At 48.2% G+C, this 25607-nt stretch overlaps 2 protein-coding genes across 2 annotated transcripts in view; one reads left to right on the plus strand and one right to left on the minus strand.

The window, feature by feature from the left end:
• Window positions 1-25607, minus strand: part of LOC119399593 (mitochondrial thiamine pyrophosphate carrier) — a 173542-nt gene that overhangs the window by 122695 nt on the left and 25240 nt on the right. The window lies entirely within an intron of this gene.
• Window positions 1-25607, plus strand: part of LOC119399592 (uncharacterized) — a 50112-nt gene that overhangs the window by 19876 nt on the left and 4629 nt on the right. Inside the window, exons 7-9 of the mRNA XM_037666396.2 lie at window positions 2391-2645; window positions 7547-7640; window positions 25222-25361. Of these exons, the coding sequence (XP_037522324.1) occupies window positions 2391-2645; window positions 7547-7640; window positions 25222-25361 (489 nt within the window). The remainder of the gene's footprint in view (window positions 1-2390; window positions 2646-7546; window positions 7641-25221; window positions 25362-25607) is intronic.

Consider the following 25607-nt stretch of genomic DNA (forward strand, 5'->3'; position numbering starts at 1 on the left):
TTCGAAAGGCATTATTTGAAGCCCCCACCTCTGCCGCATCTATCATCTTGTAGGTTCGAACCAGCGCTTTCGAGAGTCGATCTGTTTGCGACAGTAGCAGAGTCCGAAAGTCAGCTTTGCCGCAATGCCAAAGCGTTATGGGGTGAAGCAGACCAGAAATTCAAAGGGGCCGCCATCACGGCACCGTGCGGCGATGTCTTTACGGATAAGTGGCGGAAATGCGCGAAGGCGTGATGGCGGCAGCTGGAAAAAGCGCCAGTATGTCTTAATCGCTGACAACCCTAAGCATCTTCAGTTAACTGCTTGGTAGTGCATCTGGCCAAGCGCAGTTGCATGCGTACTGTACGCATTTAATAGGCAAGAAACCCAACGCGCCGCGCTGCCATTCTTGCTGCCTCTTTGTGCAAGACCGCTAAGTGCGCTGCACATACGCGTTGCCTTCACAGACGAAACCAGCTCGCCATTGCCGTGCCCGTGTGCGGTCAGGAACAAAGTACGCATCACGAACCCTTTCGTGATAAATGCGTGTGTACGATACAGCAACAGTACAGTGACGGCGTCAGCTTAGTTGGTGATGTGCTGCACAAAACTAGATGCGATCGGCTTCACACGACAGCAAATGCTGCGTATCCACGGAGATTCGGCGATGTGTGTATGCATTGTTTACATGCACACGCGCATCGGGGAAAGCCAGACGAGTCGCCGCTCTTCCGCCACAGTCTTTGTTTTCTGCGTCATCATTTCCAAACCCTCCATGCGAGAGAGCCGTAATCTATCCCGCGCTGTGCTGGTATCAGCGGCGCTCATCACGAGGTGCATTCTTGCAAGTGGCGGTTGGCACGTGGTTAAGCGGGGTTTGCGGCAGGTATCGAATGTATTTGCGAGAGCCTGGGTGCGCCCCAAAATGCCTGATAATTGTACTGGGAGGCATTAAAGCTATTTCAGACGTGGCTGTGGCGATTTGACCGCTTTAGCGGAATAAAAGCGCATGAATTCGTTTTTTCGGACGATTTCGCGGTCCCTAGGGAGTCCGAAAAATCGGACGATGACTGTAATTCGGATGCACATGTTACCAGTATGTGTCGCGAAGCCACTCAAACTTGAGCTTTCGATTCAGATTGGGTGCACCATGGTATTTTTGGGGGTGCCAGTATTCAATTGTTTGCTCTTTCCTTAGAACATTGATAACGACACATTGGCTAGAACCGCACGGTGTAAGTATCTAGGCATTCACCTCACACAAAATCTCTCTAAGGTCAATCATATATATAACCACCATTCTGCTGATGCTTCCAGATCACAAGGGATTTTTAGTCGCAACCTACAAAGCACTACTACGCACATGCATAAACAAGCCTACCAAGCATTTGTCCGACACCAGTTAGAGTATGCGTCGTCCATCCGGTCACCTCATCAGAAATATTTAATAGACAAGTTAGAAGCGATCCGGAGCAGCGCTTGTTGTTTTGTCTCGTGGAATTACAATAATAATTTCGGTATAACCCAGTTAAAGCTCAAACTTTCTCTCCATCCATAAACAACTCGTCAGGACATTGCCCTTTTAGTATCTCTCTTTCTTAATTATGTCCATGCCACTCAATCACCAGTAGTGCAATTAAAACGTCCCTCTCACTTATCACATAGATTACATAATAACTTCAGCTACACCTGAATCTATGGCACCACAAATGCTTTTAACATCTTGTCACTCCTGCGCGCTGTTCGCCTGTGGAACAATCTTCCGCGCAGCATCGCACTGCAGCGTAATTACGATAAATTTCGCGAGCATCTTCTCAACTATTTCATTGATAATGCTTGGTGGCCGATTTGTTCTCATGGTTCATATATTCTCTTGTTTTTTTCGTAATTTTTATTTCATCGGCAACTTGTTGCTGTTGTTTTAAGGTTTGTTTGTGATGTCCACCGTTATCCTAGCTAAGACCAGCGATCTGTGCAATTTGTTTACTGCGTATGCATTCCATATGTCCAACAAACTGCATTTCCCCTTTTGTCTTTCAAACTTGCTGAGTCATAATGTCTTATGATCTAATGTTAGTTATCATTAGCCTTATGCTTACACCTGCTATTTTGCTGTACTTGCCATTGTTCTTGATGTTGTCCTACGTTGTCCTTATCTTTGTCTGTTTGCCTTCATTTTTGATATTAACCTACATTGTTCTTACTTTTGCATCTGACCCTCCTTAAACAATGCCTCTGCATGGCCTGTACGGTATTTGTAAATAAATAAATAAATAAATAAATAAATTTGACAGTTGAAAAAGTGACGATAATTCAGTAAAGTGTCACGTTACTCTCGATTGAATATGGTATTAGTTTAAGCCAACCCTTGTCTTCTGCTTTTCTTTCTTCCCTTCTGTTTTTACCACCAGTGGCTTCTCGTTGAAGAGAAGCCAACGCATCTACCGCATAGCCAAGCTGAGCCGAGAGGGCCAGTTCGCCACCGCGCTGAGGACAACGGGTGGAGCGACGCTGTTGCGCGTTCATCGGCTGCGTCACTTGCGTGGAGAACTCGGCGATGAGACTGACGCCCTGGGACGCACGTCTAACCTGCTTGACTCACTCGTCCGTGTTGAAGGACAGCCCGACGCACTGCTTGGGAACTCTGCAAACATCTTCTACGTGTGGTAAGCGTAGCTTTCTTTCACTTTTGTACGTTGCATCTTACAATTGCTTCAAGTAATGTCCGTAAATAAAGGGTCATTGCTTGAAGTTACTTATATTGTGAAATGGGCAGGTCGTAGAAAGGGCACTCTCCAATATTGACAATAGTATAGAACTACATACAGTAGAAACTCGGATTTAATGAAGCGTGACTGCACTCGATTTATTTTCTTAAATTGAGAAGTTCGTAAAATCAAGAAAGGGATTTTTAGGTCCTCCGAAATCTGAAATTGTAACGTAGCGAACCCGAAGGTTACCGCGGCATTTTACCGTATTTACTCGCATAATGATCGCACTCACGTAATGATCGCACCCCTAAATTTTGTCGGCAAAATTCGATATTTTTTTCTCCCTGCGTAATGATCGCACCCAGAACTTGCCGCAGCAATACCGTATTATTCGAATATAAGGCGGTCACGATTATAAGGCGAGGGGGGAGTTGAAGGACCGAAGAAAAGGAAAAAAAGTCTGCACACTAATATAAGGCGAGAGCTCCGCCAGAAACTTTATTATAATTCCCACCTTTGAAGTTCGCGAAATTCAGCCGTGATGCCACATAATCACGAAGCTGTCATCATCTGAGCATCACTGCTTTCCCTTGTCGATTGGCGCACTCCCAAACTTCGCTGTCGTCAGTGCCGTCCAGCGAGTTGGAGATGCAGCACTTCTTGAAGAAGCGGCCACCATAGCGTCGGGTATAGCTGCCAAGCATCGGCTATCCAGGCGAGCCACTACCGACGGAGATGCACGCTTCAAACGGCCCGACGGTGTCAAAGCTGTTTCGTCGGAGGCCATCCATTCGTGTACAGGCGTCTTACATGGTCCTTAAAAGGCTTGTTGAGACACACCGTCAATGGCTGCAGCTGGCTCGTCATGCCACCGGGGACGACAACCAGATCGTGGCTTCTTTCCTGTAGCTTTTTCTTGACCCCTCGGTCAGATGTCCCCCGAAAGCGTCAAGGACGAGCATTGATTGGCGAGCCAACAGTGCCCCGAGGCGCCGGCACCACACAGTTTTTAATCCAGTCGATGACGAGTGCCTCAGTCATCCAGCCTTTTTCTTGGCAGCGGATGTGCACGCCCTTAGGGAAATTTCATTTTTTGGCATCGTTTTCCTCTTCAGCACCACGTAAGGCGGCAGCTTGTGCCCGTCGGCGGTGCAAGCTAACATTACGGTGATCCGCGATTTTTCGCACCCCGCGGTACGTATGTGCACTTGGCGGTCACCTTTCGTGTGTACCGTTTGCGCCGACGGCATGTCAAAAAATATCGGGGTCTCGTCCGCGTTCCCGATCTGGCCGCGGGAGGAAGTTGCGCTCTCTTCGCAGTCCGATAACGTAACGCTGAAAAGACAGCAGCTTTTCTTCGTAGTCACGGGGAAGCTTTTGCGTTATAGAAGTCCGCCTTCTAAGTGAGAAACCGGCTCTCCTCATGTATTTCTGCACCCAGCCTCGGCTGGCCTTGAACTGCGACCCGGAGATGCCGCGATCTTTTGCGAACTCTCGGGCCTTCACCTGTAGCATTTCCGTTGTCACAGTCAAGGCACGGCTCCTGGTTTGTCTGACGAATTCAGTCAGACTTGCCTCCACTTCGGGAAACACACCCTTGCGCGGTCCCCCGGAAAGCTTTGCGCGTCGCAGCGCAGGCAAAGAGGGCCCCCTTCTCTTTTCTCCAACGATGCACGTTGTTTTCTGGGACGCTGTACTTCCGACCAGCAGCGCAGTTGCCCAAAGCTTCGGCATCGGTGATAACTTTTCTTTGAAGCCGCATCGTAATGACAACGACGACTTGCCATGACCCATAGCCACAACGGAAACGTTCTCGTAGGTAATCCAGTCAAAATGCCACGCCGAACGACGGTAGAGTACACTCTAACAAAGGTCACGGGAGGCTGCCGCTACACGCAACACCAGCGAGGGAACGCAAAAGACAAGTTGCATGCAAGCGCACATGAAAAATGGCCGGAATAGCTGCGGTTTTAAACTCGGCTTATGGATTGAAACATACTGGATTTTCGCTGGCTATTTTTGAGTTTTTTTTTATGACTTCCGCGACGCACCGTTGCCGATCTCGGAGCCCGCGTCATTCTCGGCCGTTGCCTTTGCGAAGGCACTGCCGTCAGATCGTTTTCTTTTTTTCCCGCGTTCTCACTGACGATGACCTATTTGGTTGCAGCACAAACATGTAATAAAGTTATAATGTTAAATATTCGGAATTATTTACATTTCATGCAAATAAAATAATAGTGTGCTTTTCCCGACTGCGAAGCAATGATTGATGTTTACCTCGAATATAAGGCGGGGGTAGACTTTGAGGCCGCAGTTTTCGGAAAAAAACCTCGCCTTATATTCGAATAAATACGGTATGTCGTGTGCCAAGTCTAGCTGATGATCCTCACGTTTACCATCTGTCGAACGTTACGTTAAACACTCTTCAAGACTCACCAAGTGAACTCCACGCACCAAACAGATTCCTAATTTTTGCCCACCCTTGGTGGAAACGTGCCGTATTAGGATAGCAGTAAAGACAAATGCCGTAGTTTTCACCACATGCCCGCCACGTGTTTCTACATCTGTGGCAGCTGAACACACACATCTCTGTTTCTGTCCTCTAAAAGCGGACATGGCTATGCTGTTGCCGCAGATTTACCGATTTAAACGAAAGAATTCATTATTTCGATGGAAGAAACTGTTTTAATGCGCATGACGCACTCACGACCTCCATGACTCACAAGAAAAAACGTGTTCACTTAGCTCCGTCAGCCGTCATGTTTGTTTTCATCACGTGGTTTTGATATCCCGCAGTGTTACAGCGGCAGCCGCTTGTTGGTTGACTTGTTGTCATCCCGCAGCAACGTGCTGCCGACGAATTCCCATAATTCCTGAAAAAGCCGCGTCGCCGTCATCGCTGTGTTTTTATCACCGTTCTGTACCGTGGTGGTGTGCTTTGTGGTTGCTTATTTGAGTGCCGGTTCACGATGGGGCGATACGCAAGTTTCACTGCCGCGTTTAAGCTGAAGGCGGTTGATTACGTGCTCAAGCACGGCAACCGTGCTGCCGGCAAGCATTTCGGCGTCAACGAAATCAGAATACAGGCATATCTAACGCGCTCGACGGAACGGAAGATAAACCGTCTGTGGGATTGCGATGACACTGCCGGTTCCGACAGGGAATCGAGCGGCGACGACACTCACGCCAGTGACGCTTCAGACTCTGACTGAAAGTTAGGGGGTCAGTGAATGAAAAAGTTAAAGGGCAATATGCAATGCATGTAGTTCCTGCATAATGTGTGCGTTTATTACAAAAGTAAGCCTTACTCTACTTTTATTTTTGGTTATGTTCATGATAGCTATCGTAAGAATTCTGATACGCGACTTGTTTGCGTTTTCGGTGCTCGAAATATTATTTCGCGGAAAATTTGCCCCGCGTAATGATCGCACCCCGAAGTTGGTGTCAATTTTTTTGAAAAAAAAGTGCGATCATTATGCGAGTATATACGGTATTTGCCACTGACACGGGTGATACAGGCGTGGTAGGCCGTCACGTGAAGCTATGAAGCTGTGACAAGCTGCCGATATGCAAAGGTGGGGAGGATGAATGCAGTGATTGTGCGAGCAGGTGATCGGTGCCATCTGTTGCATAAACCACGAAACAACGAAAGCGCCCACTATGTTCCATTTCGAACATTTATAGGGACAACAAATCACCACCGCCCCTAGTGTTGTTTGGTACGTAAAATCGCCACTGACTGTTAATTTCGTTGTTTCCCGCATGAGCGTGGCATGCAGCCTCGTCAGAATAAAACTGCGGTTGTGACTAGCTAGATGTTGTGACGCGACAGCATTACAGCACGCGCCCGAAGGAAAACCCATCTTTGTCAAAATCGGGAAAAGAATCACTGGATTTTTTAATGACTTAATTCCAGAAAAACTTCGTTCAATCAGGTTTTGTGCCATGATAGCTTCGTTAATTCGAGTGGATGGGAACATTGAACCCTTTGGGTACCTGCCGGAGAATGGAAATTTCTTTGTTAGATCAGGAAATTCGTAAAATTGGTTTCGTTACATTGAGTTTTAACTGTGCCACATTCGTGGATTGAAGGAAGATGTTGAGAGGGTGGCATGTTAACTGGCCCCATGTGTATTACATGTCTTCCAAATGTCTTGAACATGTCATTGTAGCAGAAATTGTGGTCGTTTTACTATTTAGTGAATATTGTTAAAAAATGTTTGATGAAGAATAGGTTCTGTTTCAATTCTAAAGAAGTTAATCTCCTGCATTTTATAACCTTTGGTTAAAAGTTGTTTGATGGTGAAGTGATAACAGGTGAATATTTACTTCAGGCAATTATATTAAGGCAAGTTCCTGTAGCAGGCAATATCGGCGATAATGAAGTAGCTGAAGTCACCATGATGTACACTCAAACCTTGGTATAACAAACACGGATATAACGAATTATCGGGTATAATGAAGTAAATGAAGAATAGTCTTGTCATATATATAGTGTTACGAATATACATTTATAACAAATTTTCGGATATAACAAACTTATTTTCGTGTCAGATGAGACTTTTTTATAATGAGGTTTGAGTGTAAAAACAACTTAGTGCTTGCCGGTCTTTTCTTTTACAAGTTTGCGGCTACTTGTGTGCTTCACCTAAAGATAAGTAATTGTTAATGAAATCGAAATGTATCCTTCAAGAGGCATCTGCCCTGAGCATGCTTTTAGAAATTTATGCCACATTCTATAAGTATCGCACAACCCCTCTCAGTGCTGTGACCCCACAAATCATTTACTAACTCCCATAGTTTTCCAGGTATTAGTGTCCTGGTGTGTAAATGTGTGCGAGTTTTGTTCTGGCCAGGGACTGCAACAACAGGGTGCTGGTGAAGAAAATGATCCATGAGCCAGATTTGTTTGCAGACCTGCAGCGCATCTCCTGGTGCTCTTCTGACAGGGTGAGCAGAGACGCCGTGACAGTGGCATCTTGCGCGATTTGTCTTAAATGGGCCCCACGCACGAAATCATTTGCTGGGCTGGGCTTTCGTGAGCGTGACGGAGGAGCACATTTACGGGAACATTACGTGATGCAGTCGTCAATTGTTCATTGGGATGCTGGAAATTAGGATGTGCTTGTTTATTCGGACACCTTTGCAACACCACCACTCGTAATGGTCTTAATGAAAACAACCAGACCAACAGCCAAGGAAGGTGTAGGGGACATTATTTTAACAGCGAAGCTGCGTAAACTAGCCGTAATTTGTGTGTGCGGCCTGTCAGAAAACTATCATCCTCATCATGAACGGGTGCGTGCCACAGAATTTAGGCAGATCCCACTACAGTGTAGCCTGTAATAGCCCCGAGAAGTGGTGCAGAGAGAGAGAAACAAACAAAGAGACGGAAAGAAAGATATAAAGAAAGGGAAAGAGAAAAGTTCTTGCCAAAGAAAAATTCTTCACGAGGCGGGATTCAAACCCGCGTGCCCTCAATCCGAACGCGAGTGTCCTAACCACTCGGCTATCCAGGCACGCTAGCATACCATAGCATCCCCTTGTATAGTACAGTCTACTCTCGTTACAACGGACCATCATAATCCGGCAAAATGAGTCCGTTTTATCCGAAGTCCGTAATATCCAAACATTGCGGAGGGGGGGGGGGGGGGGGGGGATTGCGTTACCGTGTGACGATCGCTCCGATTTCGCTCAGCAGCAGGCTAGTTCTGCTGGTGAACGCTGAGTGCATTCGCCAGCATGTTTACAAAGACTTAATCACTAGCAACGGTTATTAACAAAATTGCAGCGCAGTGCCGTTCAGTAGATGCAGGGACGCCATGTGGCTCTGCTCAGCAACGAAGCTTAGCCCGATAAATAAAACGTTTCTAGTAGGCTTTTTCATACGCTCCTTTTGATCGGCTTCGAATAAAATTCTTATTTGTGAGGACGGGAAGGCATATCTGCTGAAGTGGGGACGCCTATTGCCGGGAGCGCAGCCCCCCCCCCCCTTCCCCCTCCGTTCCAAGGATCGCCGGACGGCCCCAAGTTCATCTGAGAGTTCTGAACTGAGCAGCACCAAGGCACCTCTCGCATTAAATTCTAATTTGACAGCAGAACTCACCTGCTCGGAGCACCGGAACGTCTTGCTTTCAAAACATAGGTCGCGATGTCTAACACGTTACTGCAATGAGTGACGAACATCTAATACAAAACACAAACTTTTTATTTACAGTTACTTTGAAAAGAAATTAGTGATCAGCGATTGGTGAGCACCCTTAACGATGCTGTTATCACTTTGCGCCGCATTTCACTCAGCTGCAACACTTCAACACTGCGATGTCCGCCTGCTTCTCACCGTGAGCGACCGCGTTTACTATCTTGAGCTTGTCGGTCATCGATATTTGCTTCCGCTTTCTGGAGGCCATTACCTCAAAATTTGCGAACAGACAGAACAGTCAAGCACGGGAACACAACGACAAAATAGCGTCAACTAGCTACGTCCGTGCATAACCAAAGTCGCCAACGTGCTCTCAGACTGGCTTGGCTGGAGGCTTGGCTTGGCCGGAAGCCACCAATGTTGCCAGCTGCCATTTAAAATTACCGTGGTTTTAGTTCGCAGAGAGCGGCGTGGTGAAGTCTGTTATCAGCCCGCGTCAACATGGCAAAAGTCCGCTTTATGCGCCCAATTGCGACAAAAAGTGCCGGTAATTTCGTCCACTGTAGCCGATAGTCCGTTGTATCGCGGGTCCCGTTAAAACCGAACTTCGCTCCATTAATTTAATACACAGACCAAACTTAGGCTGAATAATGGTCCGTTGTATCCGAAAGTCCGTTGAATGCGGGTCCGTTATAACGAGCGTAGACTGTATAGCATAGCAAGAGCGTGGGAAAGAGAAGTGAACGTGTGGAGGAAAGATGTGATGGTGAGGAGGAGGAAATGTCACTAGTACTCAACACTGGCTCACTAAGAGAGAGAGAGAAAGATACAGAGATGAAGAGAGAGAGAAAAATAGAGAAAAATAATGGGAATAAAGTAGGGATGGGCGAATAGTAAATTTGAGGTTCGAAGCGAATAGTGATTTGGTCAAATAATTTCGAATCGAATAGTTTGAATAGTACTCACCACATATTATTAAGAAAAATTAGCATTTTCGTCATGACCCTTGCACAATATTTTCAAGAATTGGAACTACGTATGAGTGAATGTAACTTTTTTGGTTTGGAATGAAGTGGAAGAAACCTTGAATAGTATAAAAATTTGAATAGCAGTAGGGTGCAAGTTATAAGTGGTACAATACGCTACAATTTAAAAATTACAGTAAAACCTCGATAATTCGAAGGCCGCCGGACCGCGAAAATTCTTCGAATTAAGCGGATTTTCAAATTAACCGAAATGAAGGAAAAAAAAGCAAACAAGCGCTACAAGATGAAATCACATATTTTTTCTCTGCGAGAAAAAGGTTATTGGAAATAATCGGTGATATTGGACTGCTTATTGCGGTAGTTCGCCGCCCCAAGTGCCATGTTCTCAAACCTGCTCACAATACTCAGCATTTCACTGTCACCACCGCTGCACTCGACAAAGCTGCGGAAGGTGTTCACGGCATCGACAACTGAAGCCAAGAGGGCGCGCGGGCGGGCTCGTTATCGTCACCATCATCGCCGTCTAGCCCAGTGTCGACAACGTCCTCGTGTACATCAGCGTACGATGTTTGGACCCCCGCCTCAACACTGGAATACTCCACGAAGCCTAGTCCCTCGCCGTCGCCGGAGTCGGTGATCCGGGCGCACATCGAGTCTCCCTCGTCGTCTAGGCCGGACGAGCTGCAATCTTCATCAAGATCTTCGCCACCTTGTTTGCGGAACCCGGCATGTTCAAAACAGCGCCTGATCACCTTTGACTCCAACTCCTTCCAGGCAAAGGCAATTAAACAGATCGCACCAAGCAGATCGATGTGGTATTGCTTTCCACTGTCGTAGCAAAGCAGAACCCGCTTCAACAGGTGGTGGCGGTAAAGCTTCCTCGTTTGCAGGATCACCCCTTGGTCCATCGGCTGCGATATGGCCGTAGTATTCGCAGGGAGGAAGACGATCTTGACGGCTTCCAGGTTTCTGATGTCCCCGTGGGCCGGGCAATTATCGATAACAAAAAGCACTTTCCGCCCTTTGGCGGCAAACTTCCGGTCAAGGAACCGCACGTATTCCTCGAATATGCGCCGCCGTCATCCAGGCCTTCTTGTTGTGTCTGTACATGACGACATCCCTCGAGGAAGGCGCGCGTTCTTAAAGCACCTAGGCTTACCCGCTCGGCCGATTACGAGCAGTGGAAGCTTGTCGTGTCCCGGACATGTTCGCGCCGAACAAAATGGATATTCTCTCCTTGGGCTGCTTTCCTCCCCGAGACAGTGGTGTCCTTGGCAGCAAAATGTTTTCGTGGGAAGCATCTTGTAGAACAAGGCTGCCTCATCCAAGTTGTAGACGTCGTCCTCTCCAACTCCTGAAGCAGCGTGCCAGCGTACGCATGTGCCAGTCGTCAACGACGTTCAGTGTCGGCGCTGCCGGCGCTTTCCCCGCACCACGGTCAAGTATGTAAGGGTTATTTCGCTCTTTAAATCGGGCGAACCAACCATTACTGCACTTAAAGCCTTCGTCGCCAACAGGGGCGGCGCCAGGATTTTTTTACTAGGGGGGCACCCACGACAAGTGGGTTCCTTCAGGGGGGGCAGAGAGGCTGGGAACATATGCATTGTATTTTGACTATGCTTGCTCTTGGGGGGGCAAAGGGGGGGCAGGCGGAAATTTGGGGGGGCTGGAGCCCCCCCAAACCCCCCACTGGCGCCGCCACTGGTGGCCAAGGCGCAGTGCCAGGTCATCGGCCTTCTCCCGAAGGATGGTGCCGTTCACGGGAAGATGAGCTGCGTTTGCGTGCTGCAGCCACTTCATCAAAGCGACCTCAACGTCCGGGTACGTTGGGAAGCGAATCCTTGATCGCTTTGACGAATGCGTTTTCCCATATGCCTCGAGCAACTTTTCTTTGTTCTTCAAGATGGTCGAGAGCGTCGACAAGGGCATCTTGTGCTTTTCAGCGAGTTGGGTCTTAGTGCATGTCGACTTCTCAGCCTCCTCGATTAAGGACACCTTCTCCCGCAGCGTCAGCGTCTTGTACTTCGGCATGGTGAGTCCAACAGCGGTCAGGACTTCGCACGCGGCAAATGCAGGCGTAGGCGGCGAAGTAAACAAGACTAATGCAAGACGGCGAATGGGTCCAAGCACGCGAGCTACGTGAAAACGCCGAAACGGAATGCGTGAAAAACGGGAAAACGCGAACGTGGAAAACACGAAACGGAAAACGCATTTTAACCGTTTCCGGTACTCCAACTACTATGACCTCCGAGATAAGCGTCGCCGGAAGGCTGTTTCACGTCCGTTGCTGCCGGCGGGAATTACGAATTATCCGGATGAAACCCCGCGGGCTGTTCAAATAAGCCGGTAAAATTTGCATTGAAAAACACGGGACCGCAGAAGTTCTTCGAATTAACCGAAATTTCCAATTATCCGAGTTCGAATTAGCGAGGTTTTACTGTACTAGACTTAGTGCATATAAGCCCATATAACATACTTTTAAACTTAAAAAAATAAAATATGTACATTTAACTTTGAAGTGCATACCTGCCAAGTCTCCCGGATTACCCTGGAGACTCCCGGATTTTGAACGTTTCTCCCGGTTGTACAGGTCATAGGAAAATCTCCCGGAAATCCAGTTTTGCCCCACGCGTCCAGTGCTTTGTCTGGCCACATGAGCAAAGTTGTCTGGCTACGGAGTAGAAAGGATTCTTCTTCTTCTTCTTTGTTTTTTTTAGTGATGGTAGAAAGGTTCGACTCAGTTTCATTGCGCACGAAGTAGCTGTGCACTTTGTGCCGCAGTGCTGCCAACGCAAACGTGTCGCATCGCTGCAGCCGCGTCTTGCCTGTGATGCGTACATAAAAATACAGAAAAAAGGTGTGGTCTGTTTTCACTGGGAGAGAGCGCTGGCAAGAATTATGGCGCCAACACTAGCTCGTGATGCAGGTGGCTGTTGTTTGATGTCGTGACACGAGGTGGGACGTTTCGCGTACAGATGCGCTACACGCAATTTAAAAATTGATGCTAAACGTGTTATAGGTTATATCAGCTGTTATTATTTCGTAGATGATGCGTTTGTGTACACACAAATCTATCCCACAAGTTATCCCGCCTTCGAAATTTTGTGTTAAAGCCCAGCACTTAAAAGGGTAGCCGTTACCGATGTCTGTCCAGATAGCGCATTCTCCAGCGCTCGCGACCGTCCCCGTCTCAACGGCGCCCCTTATGGTTCCTTGTCCAACGAAATAACTGGTAAGCAAGCGACGACAGGCCTCGCACGCGGAGCGATGTTATCACATGTGCCCTTCGCGCGACGGTGACGGCCGGGTCGTTTCATCTCTGCTTCAACCACGTTCGTCCCTAGCGCTAGCGCGCTTTTACTCGCACGTGAAACAGACGATACGTAAGCGATGTTAACGGTTTGGACTCTGTACAGGTCAACGGCGACTGCAAAATCCCGCTGACAGTGTCCCCCCCTGTTGAGTAAATCTCCCGGATTCCGTTTCTCCAAACTTGGCAGGTATGGAAGTGTGGCTTCGCGGCAGTGCACATTTCCCCTGGTTGGGTGGTTTCACGGCGCAGCAACCAGACGCTGCAGTGAAACCATCTTTACAGGGAGTTATGTGTGGTGAAATATATACATATATTCGTTCATTTCGAATACTTCGAAATTTCGAATAATCTAAATTCGTATCCAAGCGAATTCGAATACTTTAATGTTCGTTTGAATATTCGAAATGCCCGGATATTCGCCCATCCCTAGAATAAAGACTTGAAAAGGTAGAAAGACTTCGCACGACTAGTGCGAAGCAGCCGTACTAGGGAACGGGAAAGGCAATGGCGGCTGCGAGAAGAGCCCGAAGCGATGGAAGCCCTACGCCAACGACGACGTGCCCGTGGATCTATGAGACGTGCGAACGCTCAGTTCTGGAGTTTGGACATCCGTGCTGATACTAACCTAGCTAAAGCCTACCAGCAACCTAGAAGCAACCAGATTAGACTTCAGAATTGTTCGGTTTCACTGTTTCAAGCCTTACGCGACTTAGTGCAAGCATTACCAATTTTTTTTTTACTCATTTAACCCCTTAACTGCTTTGGACGAGGGAATAGGTACTCCCCTCTAGCGTTCAGGACAAGAGGCGCTCTTCTACGGCTTATATTGCGTGTAATCCACCAGATGGCAGCATTTACTTGGCAATTTATTTTTCTCCTGCGGAAAGAGCGCGGTTTTTGTATGAAAAGAGTGGCTTGCGGTGGCGACCACCCATGCATAACTGGCTCGTCAACACGAAAACGAGGCTTTTCATTTTCGTCATCTTCTTCGAGTGATGATCATTCGGATACGGATGTTTATCTTGTGTCCGGAAATGAAGACAGCGAAAGCGGTGAATTGAGCATCTCTCCTCCGGTGATGATGAAAACAGCTCGGAAGCGAACATCGCGAGTGCTCGCCAGTGGATCCTGCTTGATGTGGACAATCCTCCTGTGAAGCCTCCTCACTTTCCATTCTTGGCCATTCCAGACAAGACTTTCAACTTGTCATTGCCAGATGACCTTATGGAATATATCCAGTAGTTTCTTCAAATGTGCTTCGTTTGCTCTCGGAAGCGAGGAGAAAACGGGAAAAAAAGGAGAAAGGAAACTCGCTTTTGGTGCAGGAGCTGCAACAGGACCCCTTGCGTTATTCCGTGTTTTGATTTGACTAAGTATGTGGTACAAATATTTTTTCAACATTGACAAGCTGCTTTTTAGTACAATCAGATTCGAAATCAGCAATAAAAAAAATAGGCACTTTTGGTTGGGAAATTTTCAAAAAAATAAAGCACTTAAGGGGTTAACTTAACATTAATTGTGGGAATTAGGATATAAATGTGAAGAAAGTAAAGTGAACGAAAAAACAACTTGTTGCCAGCAGGGACCGAACCCGCAACCTTCAGATAACACGACCGACGCTCTACCAATTAAGCTACGGCGGTGGTCGTCCTCCTGTCCACTTTTTCAGGTATTTCTGTGCATGCGAACCTGGGAATTCACATGCTACGTGACGCCAGCTGAAAAACAAAGAGTGTACCACATTCGCCGTCATGGCTACGAGCGGCACTGACCAGCACTGCCAGGTTTGCATTCACAGAAATACCTGATAAAGTGGGTGGGATGATGACCTCCCACCCACGTAGCTCAATTGGTAGAGCATCAGGCCCGTTATCCAATGGTTGGGGGTTCGGTCCCTGCCGGCGACAAGTTGCCTTTTTGTCCGCTTTACTTTCCTCACGTTTATATTCTAATTACCGCAATACAGTTAAAAAGAGTAAAAATAATGTCCCCTATACCTTCCTTATTGTCTGTTGGTTTTCATTGAGGTTGTGTCAGACAAAGAAACGAGCTCTTAAAATTCCCTTCTTTCGTTCACTCATAATAGTGTAACGCATAACCGCGACTTATCGTTCGGACGTCCTACAGCACGCCATTTGATTCTTTCGGCTCTGGTAATGTGATCATGTGCGACGCCGAACGCCACAACAAGCCAATCGAACATTGTTTACATTTTGCTATGTTGCCAGCACTAAAGAGGCGCGGTTGCTCTGGCTGGATAACTGGTGTCAAAATCCACCTGGCAGCAATGACTGCGCATAGATTTTGACATGACCTGCTCTGGTCACGTCAGAACACACGTGACTTGCCCTGGCCTATTTTTTATCTCTTAAGTGTCAGCTAGGACATCTTCTACCCCTGTTTGGTTTCGATAGGTCATCTCTATCCTTCGGTGAACTTTTTACACGACGAAGCTTCCCCTGTTCGTGTTTGACCCAAATATACATAATCTTCTACAGAATCTAGGGGTCCAGTTGTCTGTTGTGAACACTCGTTCTTTCGCTGGCAGATAAAGAAAAGAACTTGAGAACACTGAGTAATCTGTAATGCTAATTCACACGTAAATACCACTCATTATATTGTTCTTTGCACCCTTATACTCATTTCTTTCATAATATGATAACCATAAACCATTACGTGTGCTTGTACATATACCTCGTTGATACGTTTCCGAAAAAAACACGGAAAATAAACGTACGATCCGGGAAAACGTACAATCCGAATCGAGTAAAAATTGAGGCTGACAAGCCCATATTGAGGTGCAAGTGCAAAAAAAAAACATTTATTTCTAAAAAAACATGGAGGGACTCTTCGATTTTCGAACTCCTGGCATCTCACTGGCAGCCAGAGGTCAGCCAGTTAGTTCCGGTCCTGACCGGAAATAACGTCATGGTCATGTGTGTTGAAATCCCGAGACAACCCGAATATTGCAAAATCGAACTCTGGGACAACCAGCGTAAACGTAAAGAAATGCTACCGCCGTGTCATCAGACGAAACTTTGCGCCGCATGAGCAGGGGTGCAACAGCTGCACCTATTGCGCCAATTTGAAAGAATTCCTTATTTTTGCGCCAGGCTGAGCCAAAACCGTGAAATTGGTTAAAATTGCACCACGCTGCACCAAAATGCCCGACCAGCTTAAAATTTTCTCAGTTGCGCAAATTTGAGCAAGAAATGGAGGCCGCATTGGTCATCTGCCGTGTGGGCATCGTCATCTGGCGATACAGACGCGCAGACCCTAACCCTAACCCCTCGCGAAAGAAAAAAAAGTCAGTTTCACCGCAAGGACGAAGCAATGAATGCGATAGCAACAAATTGTAATGTTTTATGAAGTGAGGCTGGCAGCAAACTCTTTTGTATCCGATCTCGCATAACTCTACAAAACATTGGTGTAAGAGAATACGGCCGCTCCAGGGAAAGATGCTCTTTCTGCACACTGTCTTCGCATTGAGAGCGCAGCATGTAGCAGGATATACAAGCCGCTCGCTGATGGCTGCTGAGATAGTGCGCGCGCCAGCGATCGCGACCGCGGCCTTAGAATCAAAGTTCAAAGTTGCTACTCGGGAGACAGCCCTTCCCCCCCACCCCCGACCCCTCTCGCGTCTTTTCATGCTCGTTCAAGACGGGCGGGGCGTTTCCTCTATGCTTTGATGGCAGGCTTCCCGAGCGGAGTGGTGTTATCGCATGCGCCCTCCGAGCGACGGAGATGGGCTGGCTCACTTGATATCTGCTTCAGCCGCGTTCGTTGTCCGCATTCGCGCGCTTTTACCCGCGGTAGAACATACTATGCACAGGGATATGTTATCAGTTTGGACTTTATACGGGAGATGATGGCAAAAACTCGTCGAGAGTGTCCATATAGTTGCTATCGCAATAGAAAAGGACAGTAGTTCTCAAATTTCCTGATGCTTGTTGTATTGCGTGCAGAACGCTTTTAAAGGCCAACTCCGGCGATTTTTTGGCCATGTCAAAGTAATGGTGCTTTTATGTTCCTGAGACGCTCCTGTTACGGGCCCTATAGCAGAAATACTCGGCAAATTGGAGAATAATTTTAAATAAGCAAAAAAGCGCAACACCGAAACAGAAACCCAACTGAGTGTACTGTCTACGTATGACGTAGACGTTGTTACGAACGAACCGGAAGTCATGCAAGGCATGCCGGTCACGCCGGCGCAGAGTATGAAAACTGTGACAGCCGGGACGACCAGCGAAGCGCCGGCCAAACCAACGCTGTCTGTCACCTTTTGCACAGCAGACGCTCGCTGTAGCGGCCAAAGCGCCGAAGTTAGCGGTGCCCTCGGCTGCGTCACTTCCGCCGCCTTGCCAACACAGACACAATGTTGCCAATAATTGTGGCAAGCCAGGAGGGCGTTTGCAGACAATCTTTAAAATTCATTTGCAAACAATCTGCGCATGTCTCAAGCCTGTAATTTGGCACAAATGACGGAAACGTGCAAAGGAACGTACCCAGCGAATTTCACTGAGATCCATCGACCTCGAAAAATCGCCGGAGTTGGCCTTTAAGCCTCTTTTGCCGCAGTACATCGGTGTCCTGCGGAAAAGCATACCAAGATTTAGAAGGGGCTATTAGGTACTAGCTGTCAGGGACACAGCACATTTTCTTCCTTAATTACTCATTTGTGCACGTGCCGTGTAATTACGAGTACTAGTATGATTGCTGACGTCTAAAAAATTATTGGCAATCATTTGGAGCTGCTGTGTATGGCGTTTCTGCGGCCTTGAGAAACAATAGACAAAAGCGTATGCCAGCTTTCTTTTTTCACTACCCCCACTTGCTCCTGCTTTACGAATCTCCCAAATTTCCAGGTTGCCAGGTTCGCAGGTTCACATTAGCATTTCCAGTGCCTGTCAAATTATTTGACAGGTCCTGCAAATGCTAATGTGTACTTAGTCATTGTTCGCACTGACTTAGTCATTGTTCGCACTGTGGGGTGGCTCAACACACTGCTTTTATTGAAATAGCAATGTTCACGTGCACTGTGCACGAATTAGCTTACGTTGAATGGTTTTTACGTATTTTGTTTTCTTTTCTAAAAATAAGCCTTCTTTGTTATACTGCTCCAAATTTGGGATTTCGGGCTAAAAAAGTCAGATTTTTTTTTTGTAACGTGCTCCAAATTTGGATTTTTGTGCTCCAAAAGCTACATTTTTCTGCTCCAAAAATTGCTCCAAATCCTATTGCGGCTGTTGCATCCCTGCATGAGCGTCGGTTCTTTCTGCATTGCCGCTTGGAAATATGGGGCTAGGTTTGCTGAAGAGCGGAAGTGATATTCTCGAGCATACGCATTTGAGATACGATCACCTATGTTTGCAAGACCACGCGCGACTCACCCAGTCCGTGAAGTAAACTGCCGCCCCAGCAAGCTTAACAAGCTCAACTCTTCGCAGTGTTATGCGAAATCTTGCGAAAGTGATAAGCGTCCCCAAAAGCGACAGCTGTTCGCGGCTATCGCATACTACGTCGCACACTTGCGCTGATCAGCTTGCGTTCTGTCTTAATTGAGACATGCGCTGGTATGTTCGCCGCCACTCGTAATCGCAGCATCTCGCACGGCGGAATGAGCTTTAAAAGATAACGCCCGGTGTAATGGCAACCGAAGGTGAAGTCCCCAAGTGCCCACATTGCAATCTGTCGAGTCCTCACAAAGATGGCGGCGAGCGCACATCGTCTCGTTATGGCGTATGATAACCAGAAACATCCCAGATATCTCCCAGAACAAGTTTTTTCTGGCAGCTTCTGGCTGGTAGGCAGAATTACCCAGCCAGAGAAGAACGAACGCTGACTGGAATTGCGCCAGGTGGAGCAACCCGAAAACGAACGCGCTCCGGGAGAAAAGTGTGGGGGAAATTATTGGCCATATTCACTGGGCACAATGGCGGCGTTGCTATGGCTATGTGTCGTGGCGTGTTTTGCAGCGGCAGCATGCGCGTTTCCGTAGGTCTTGTACCGTACCGTGACGGACTGGAGACGCGACAACCTGTATTCTTTTGGCCGCATTGTTAGTTCCCCTGGCTGTTGTTGTAGCCTTGGGGTCTGAACAAAAGTGTGTGGAACGAGTGTGCATCTATGTACCAGCTACGGATGAAGGATTTGCAATGCTCAGCAAAATCGTGCCGAGTGCTACAGAAAATACTTCTTTTTTTTAAAGCAGTTTGAATTTTTTGATGGCCAGCGTCGCCGCCTGCCTTCGGGTCGGTGTGTGGGTAACAGAGAGCGGCGATCGAGCAATTCGGAAGAGACGCGGAGGGGACAATGGAGCAAAGCAGAGAAAGTGCGGAGGGGACAATGGAGTAAAGCAGAGAAAGCGCGGAGGGGACAGTGGAACAAAGCAGAGAAAGTGCGGAGGGGACAATGGAGCAAAGCAGAGAAAGTGCGGAGGGGACAATGGAGCAAAGCAGAGAAAGTGCGGAGGGGACAATGGAGCAAAGCAGAGAAAGTGTGGAGGGGACAATGGAGCAAAGCAGAGAAAGTGCGGAGGGGACAATGGAGCAAAGCAGAGAAAGTGCGGAGGGGACAATGGAGCAAAGCAGAGAAAGTGCGGAGGGGACAATGGAGCAAAGCAGAGAAAGTGCGGAGGGGACAATGGAGCAAAGCAGAGAAAGTGCGGAGGGGACAATGGAGTAAAGCAGAGAAAGTGCGGAGGGGACAATGGAGCAAAGCAGAGAAAGTGCGGAGGGGACAATGGAGCAAAGCAGAGAAAGTGCGGAGGGGACAATGGAGCAAAGCAGAGAAAGTGCGGAGGGGACAATGGAGCAAAGCAGAGAAAGTGCGGAGGGGACAATGGAGCAAAGCAGAGAAAGTGCGGAGGGGACAATGGAGTAAAGCAGAGAAAGTGCGGAGGGGACAATGGAGCAAAGCAGAGAAAGTGCGGAGGGGACAATGGAGCAAAGCAGAGAAAGTGCGGAGGGGACAATGGAGTAAAGCAGAGAAAGCGCGGAGGGGACAGTGGAACAAAGCAGAGAAAGTGCGGAGGGGACAATGGAGCAAAGCAGAGAAAGTGCGGAGGGGACAATGGAGCAAAGCAGAGAAAGTGCGGAGGGGACAATGGAGCAAAGCAGAGAAAGTGCGGAGGGGACAATGGAGCAAAGCAGAGAAAGTGCGGAGGGGACAATGGAGCAAAGCAGAGAAAGTGCGGAGGGGACAATGGAGCAAAGCAGAGAAAGTGCGGAGGGGACAATGGAGCAAAGCAGAGAAAGTGCGGAGGGGACAATGGAGCAAAGCAGAGAAAGCGCGGAGGGGACAATGGAGCAAAGCAGAGAAAGTGCGGAGGGGACAATGGAGCAAAGCAGAGAAAGCGCGGAGGGGACAATGGAGCAAAGCAGAGAAAGTGCGGAGGGGACAATGGAGTAAAGCAGAGAAAGCGCGGAGGGGACAGTGGAACAAAGCAGAGAAAGTGCGGAGGGGACAATGGAGCAAAGCAGAGAAAGTGCGGAGGGGACAATGGAGCAAAGCAGAGAAAGTGCGGAGGGGACAATGGAGCAAAGCAGAGAAAGTGCGGAGGGGACAATGGAGCAAAGCAGAGAAAGTGCGGAGGGGACAATGGAGCAAAGCAGAGAAAGTGCGGAGGGGACAATGGAGCAAAGCAGAGAAAGTGCGGAGGGGACAATGGAGCAAAGCAGAGAAAGTGCGGAGGGGACAATGGAGCAAAGAAGAGAAAGTGCGGAGGGGACAATGGAGCAAAGCAGAGAAAGTGCGGAGGGGACAATGGAGCAAAGCAGAGAAAGTGCGGAGGGGACAATGGAGCAAAGCAGAGAAAGTGCGGAGGGGACAATGGAGCAAAGCAGAGAAAGTGCGGAGGGGACAATGGAGCAAAGCAGAGAAAGTGCGGAGGGGACAATGGAGCAAAGCAGAGAAAGTGCGGAGGGGACAATGGAGCAAAGCAGAGAAAGTGCGGAGGGGACAATTGAACAAAGCAGAAATAGCGTGGGGGGGGAGGCACTGCGGAGAAGCCGCCATCGCCACGCGGCGGCTGTCTGCCACTTCGCGCTTAACAAGTACAGTCAAACCTCGTTAATACGTACCCGCTTTAAGCGTACTAACGGTTAAAACGTAGTTGCGACGAATCCCCGACCGAGTCTCATAGAGCCCAATGCATTCCCTGACCGCTTAAGCCGTAGTACTTCGCCCTACGCCTACCGGGTAGTGCGTACCCTGCGTACCGCGATAACGTTTTGTGCCATAAAATTTTACTGCGCCGCTGAACTTCCCGACGCCACAATGTGCCGCCAAAGGTTTTCCGTCTTTTCGAGAAGTGCGTAGATCGGTCGATCACTGATTGCGACTTCCGCGCGATTGCGGCGGTGCCTTTGCGAGTAAGCGGGAAAGAACGAAGGTGAGGCGGCGGCCACCGACGAACGCGCCAGCATGACTACAAGATCGCACCACTGAAGATACTTATTGTGATAAGGTTGTCGGCGATAAGTCATGCTGGCGCGTTCGTCGGTGGCCGCCGCCTCACCTTCGTTCTTTCCCGCTTACTATATCTGCTCGGACACGCGTGCGGCGCAGCACCACTTTAAGCCTACTGCACGCTTTTAATAGGCGACAACCTGAACGCGCTGGGCCACCGATCGCTGCCGCCTCGTTGCGCGGGGCCGTGTTCAAGCGCGCGCCGCTTTGTAGAAAAGAAAGCAGCTCGCCGTTGCGGAGTTGAGCGTTGCTGGTCGCGGGCGACGAGAAACCGCTTTGCATTGACACTATCACGTTAAACGCACAAGTACGGTACAGCAAGCGTAGCGTTGTTGTAACCATACCGCACGCTTTTATTGGCCGACCACCCAAACACGCTGCCGTTCGCTGCCAGGACAGCTACAGCGTTGCGGAGTGCGCATCGCTTGCAGGAAGTTCGTCATCGCCGCGTTAACCGAACAAGCTACTCGCCGCATCTGTGCACGGTCTGGAGCGAAGTGGGTACGAAGAACACTCCCACGACAAATGCGCGCGTGCGGTACAGCATGCGGCCCGGCAGTGACGGCGTGAGCCGAGGCGATGCGCTGCACGCAACTAGCCAGGAGACGATCGGCTCCACGCAGCCGTACCGCGTTTCACTGGAACTGCGTCAGTTTTCGTTTATGAGCAGATCGCGGTACAGACACACGCACATATATCGCGGAAAGCCGACACTGTCCGTTCTGTCGCTATGTTGGTCACTGCGTATACCGGACCCTGTAATAGTTCCGAAATGCTGCTTGGCGCCGCCACAGCGCGCTATCGGCACTATCGGACTGTCGTGCGAGAGTACCAGAATCTTTTCTCCACTTTGGCAAAAAGAAAGAAAAGGCTTTGCAATGGGTACTTTAGCCAATATTTGTTGTGGCACCGTATTTATTTCTTTGCTGGCGGCGATGGCGTACGCGAGGAGATGCAAATCTTTACTTGGTGGTTAATGCGTACTACCGTTTAGTGCGTAGTTACGCGGCGTTCCCGGCAGGTACGCATTAACGAGGTTCCACTTACACGAGAGGGCCCTTTTTGCACACCTGAATGAGAGTTTCTGAGCACAAAACGTATCATACGACCGCAGTTTTCCGCCGTGCTGAACGTTGCTGCCGAATAATCGTATTTTCCAGGAACGTATTAACCGGGACATATTACACACAGCTGTATTGAGTTATTTTTAATTTTCACGATTTCGAGTGCAGGAGCCGGGAAAGCGTACTAAGCGGGAACGTATCAACGAGGTTCTACTGTATATCTGGGGTGTCATATATCCAGGGAATCATATATATATATACAGGGTGTCCCAAACATCACGCAGCGCAATTTAAAAAAGAGGAACGTCGTTACACGAAGCACACCTAGTGCGTATTGTTTCCAGTATACTGTAGTAGCAGCCATTACAAATTTTTTTTTCGTTAATGCAGTTTAGTTAATCCTAATTATGTTTCTAACTCGACATGTACTCACCTAATCATTAAAATGTCAATGAGGAATATGTTGGCATGCTCAAATGACATCTAACTGTGCTACCTTCAACAATGTTTCATCTTCTAGCAAACTGCGCGGCAGACGGGACACAAAGAAGGAACGAAAGAGACAGACTAGCGCAGTTTCGTTCCTTCTTTGTGTCCCATCTGCCGCGCAGTTTGCTAGAAGATGAAACCTTACCAACCTGCCCAGCTTTCGACGCTTGTTACACATACTTCAACAACATACTGATTGTGTGCTCGCTTTTTTTTTTGGCTAATAAAGAAAGCCCGCGGAATCTGAAAAATGGCACGTGACTAGACCGCAGCATGCATCGGGAAGCAGCGCCCTCAAATGGGACCACTGTGAGGTACCAAGACAAGACTACGCTGCCACTTTTTGCGGGTGGGAGCACAGTCACATGCTATTTTTCATATTTCGCGTGCTTTATCAACCGGAAAAAATGAGCTCATAATTAGTACGTTGCTGAAAAAAACGCAGTTAGATATCATTTGAGCATTCCTACGTATGCCTCATTGGCATTTTAATGATTAGGTGAGTATTTGTCAGATTAGAAACATAATTAGGACTAATTAAGTAAACCTCATTAAAAAAAAATTTGTAGTGGCTGCTACTACAGTATACTGGCAACATTATGCACTAGGTGTGCTTTGCGTAATGACGTTCCTCTTTTTTCAAATCGTGCTGCATGTTATTTGGGACACCCTGTATACACAGTCAACTGCCGATTTTTCGGACGCCCGATTTTCCGGACATGCTCGAAAATTCTGACACTTTCGCGGCACCGTCACCAGCCCCATAGACGTCAATGCACAAGAACGTCCGAAATTTCGGACGCTAAAACTCTTCGGCGTCCGATTTTTCGGACTTTCTGCCCAAATTGCAGGTCCGAAAGGCAATAATTGAAGCCCCCACCTCTGCCGCGTCTATCATCTCGTAGCTTCGAACCAGCACTTTCACGAGTCGACCTGTTTGCGACAGTAGCAGAGTCCGAAAGTCAGCTTTGTCGCAATGCCAAAGTGTTATGGGGTGAAACGCACCAGAAATTCAAAGGGCGCTGTGCGGCGATGTCTTTACGGATAAGCAGTGGAAATGCATGGAGGCGTGATGGCGGTAGGTGGCAAACGCGCCAGTACGGCTCAATCGCTGACAAGCCTTATGATAAGCGTCTTCAGTGAACTGCTCGGTAGTGCATGTGGCCTGGTGCAGTTGCTTGCGTAGTACACGCATCTAATAGGCGAGAACCCAAACGCGCCGCGCCGCCATTGATGCTGCCTCTTGGTGCAACCGCTAAGTGCGCCGCACAGACGCATTTCCTTCACGAACGAAACGAGCTCATCATCGTACAGCGATCACATCACACTGGCGGACTTGGTTGCACGTAAGCGGAAGGGCGTGCAGCAACGCATTGACAACTTTTTTCGGCCACCGGGACCCTGAAGTGCCAATAAAAGTTTTTTTTTTCTCACGCATTCGTTTTTTCGGACATCCGATAATTCGGACTTATTTACGTTCCCCGAGGAGTCCGAATTATCGGTTGTCGACTGTATATGATTGTGCCATCCTTTCTCATATTATCAATATTATCATAGGAAACACATACCTGGTACTCAAACTGAGCAAGAGGTGCGCTTTGCAATGTAAGCATGTCTACATTCATTATACTGGGTGTTTCAGAATATCTGCTGATCAGCAGTATTTTCTGACTATCTCCAAAAAGTGTTGCAGGGCTGCTTTAATTAAAATATACTAATTAACTTTTATGCCATTACAGTGAGCCACTCGAATACAATGGAAGAGTGGAAGTTTTGGGTTACAAGAAATTCATAACCGTTAAGATTTTCAGAAGGGCAACACTGCTCATTTCTAGAGACTGATGAAGTCCTGCTAATTCCATGCAGGAAACCAAAACTGATTTGTCAAAGAGCACAGTTGCCACAATTTTTGGTAACACCCAGTGTAACATAATCGTTTCCCTCACACTGCCGGGCGCGGATGAGCAAGCGACATCATTGGCCATTCCAGCAGGAGCGACCAGCTGCAGCAATGAAACGACAAAGATTGGCGCTTGGTGCCTTGCTCAACCCTCATTGTTCCTTGCAGGGCCTGTTGTTCGTGCTGATGCAGTCATCGGATGATGTGACATCCACGCTGGTGGCCATGAACCCATTCAGCTGTAAAGCAGAACCAGTCATCAGCTTGTCGTGGAAACTAGCTGCTAAGGTGCGCACTGGAGACCCAAGGTATGGCAAAAGTTTATTTCATGCAGGCACTTAGCGTTGTCATGTGATACTCACTCCAACTGCTGTACTTACGCATGAAGCTCTTACCCAGTCCTTTAGGCTTTAGCTATAAATGGAATTTGAAATTTGTAGTGAATTTACTAATTCCATTCATTTCTTTCTTTTTTCTTCTAACAGATATAGTTGAAGGGCCCTCACCACCCCGCGTTCAAAGACGAGGGAGCGGTTCCCTCCTCGCCTTCACTA

Source organism: Rhipicephalus sanguineus, chromosome 7, assembly GCF_013339695.2.
Source record: "Rhipicephalus sanguineus isolate Rsan-2018 chromosome 7, BIME_Rsan_1.4, whole genome shotgun sequence".
Classification (NCBI taxonomy): Eukaryota; Metazoa; Arthropoda; class Arachnida; order Ixodida; family Ixodidae; genus Rhipicephalus; species Rhipicephalus sanguineus.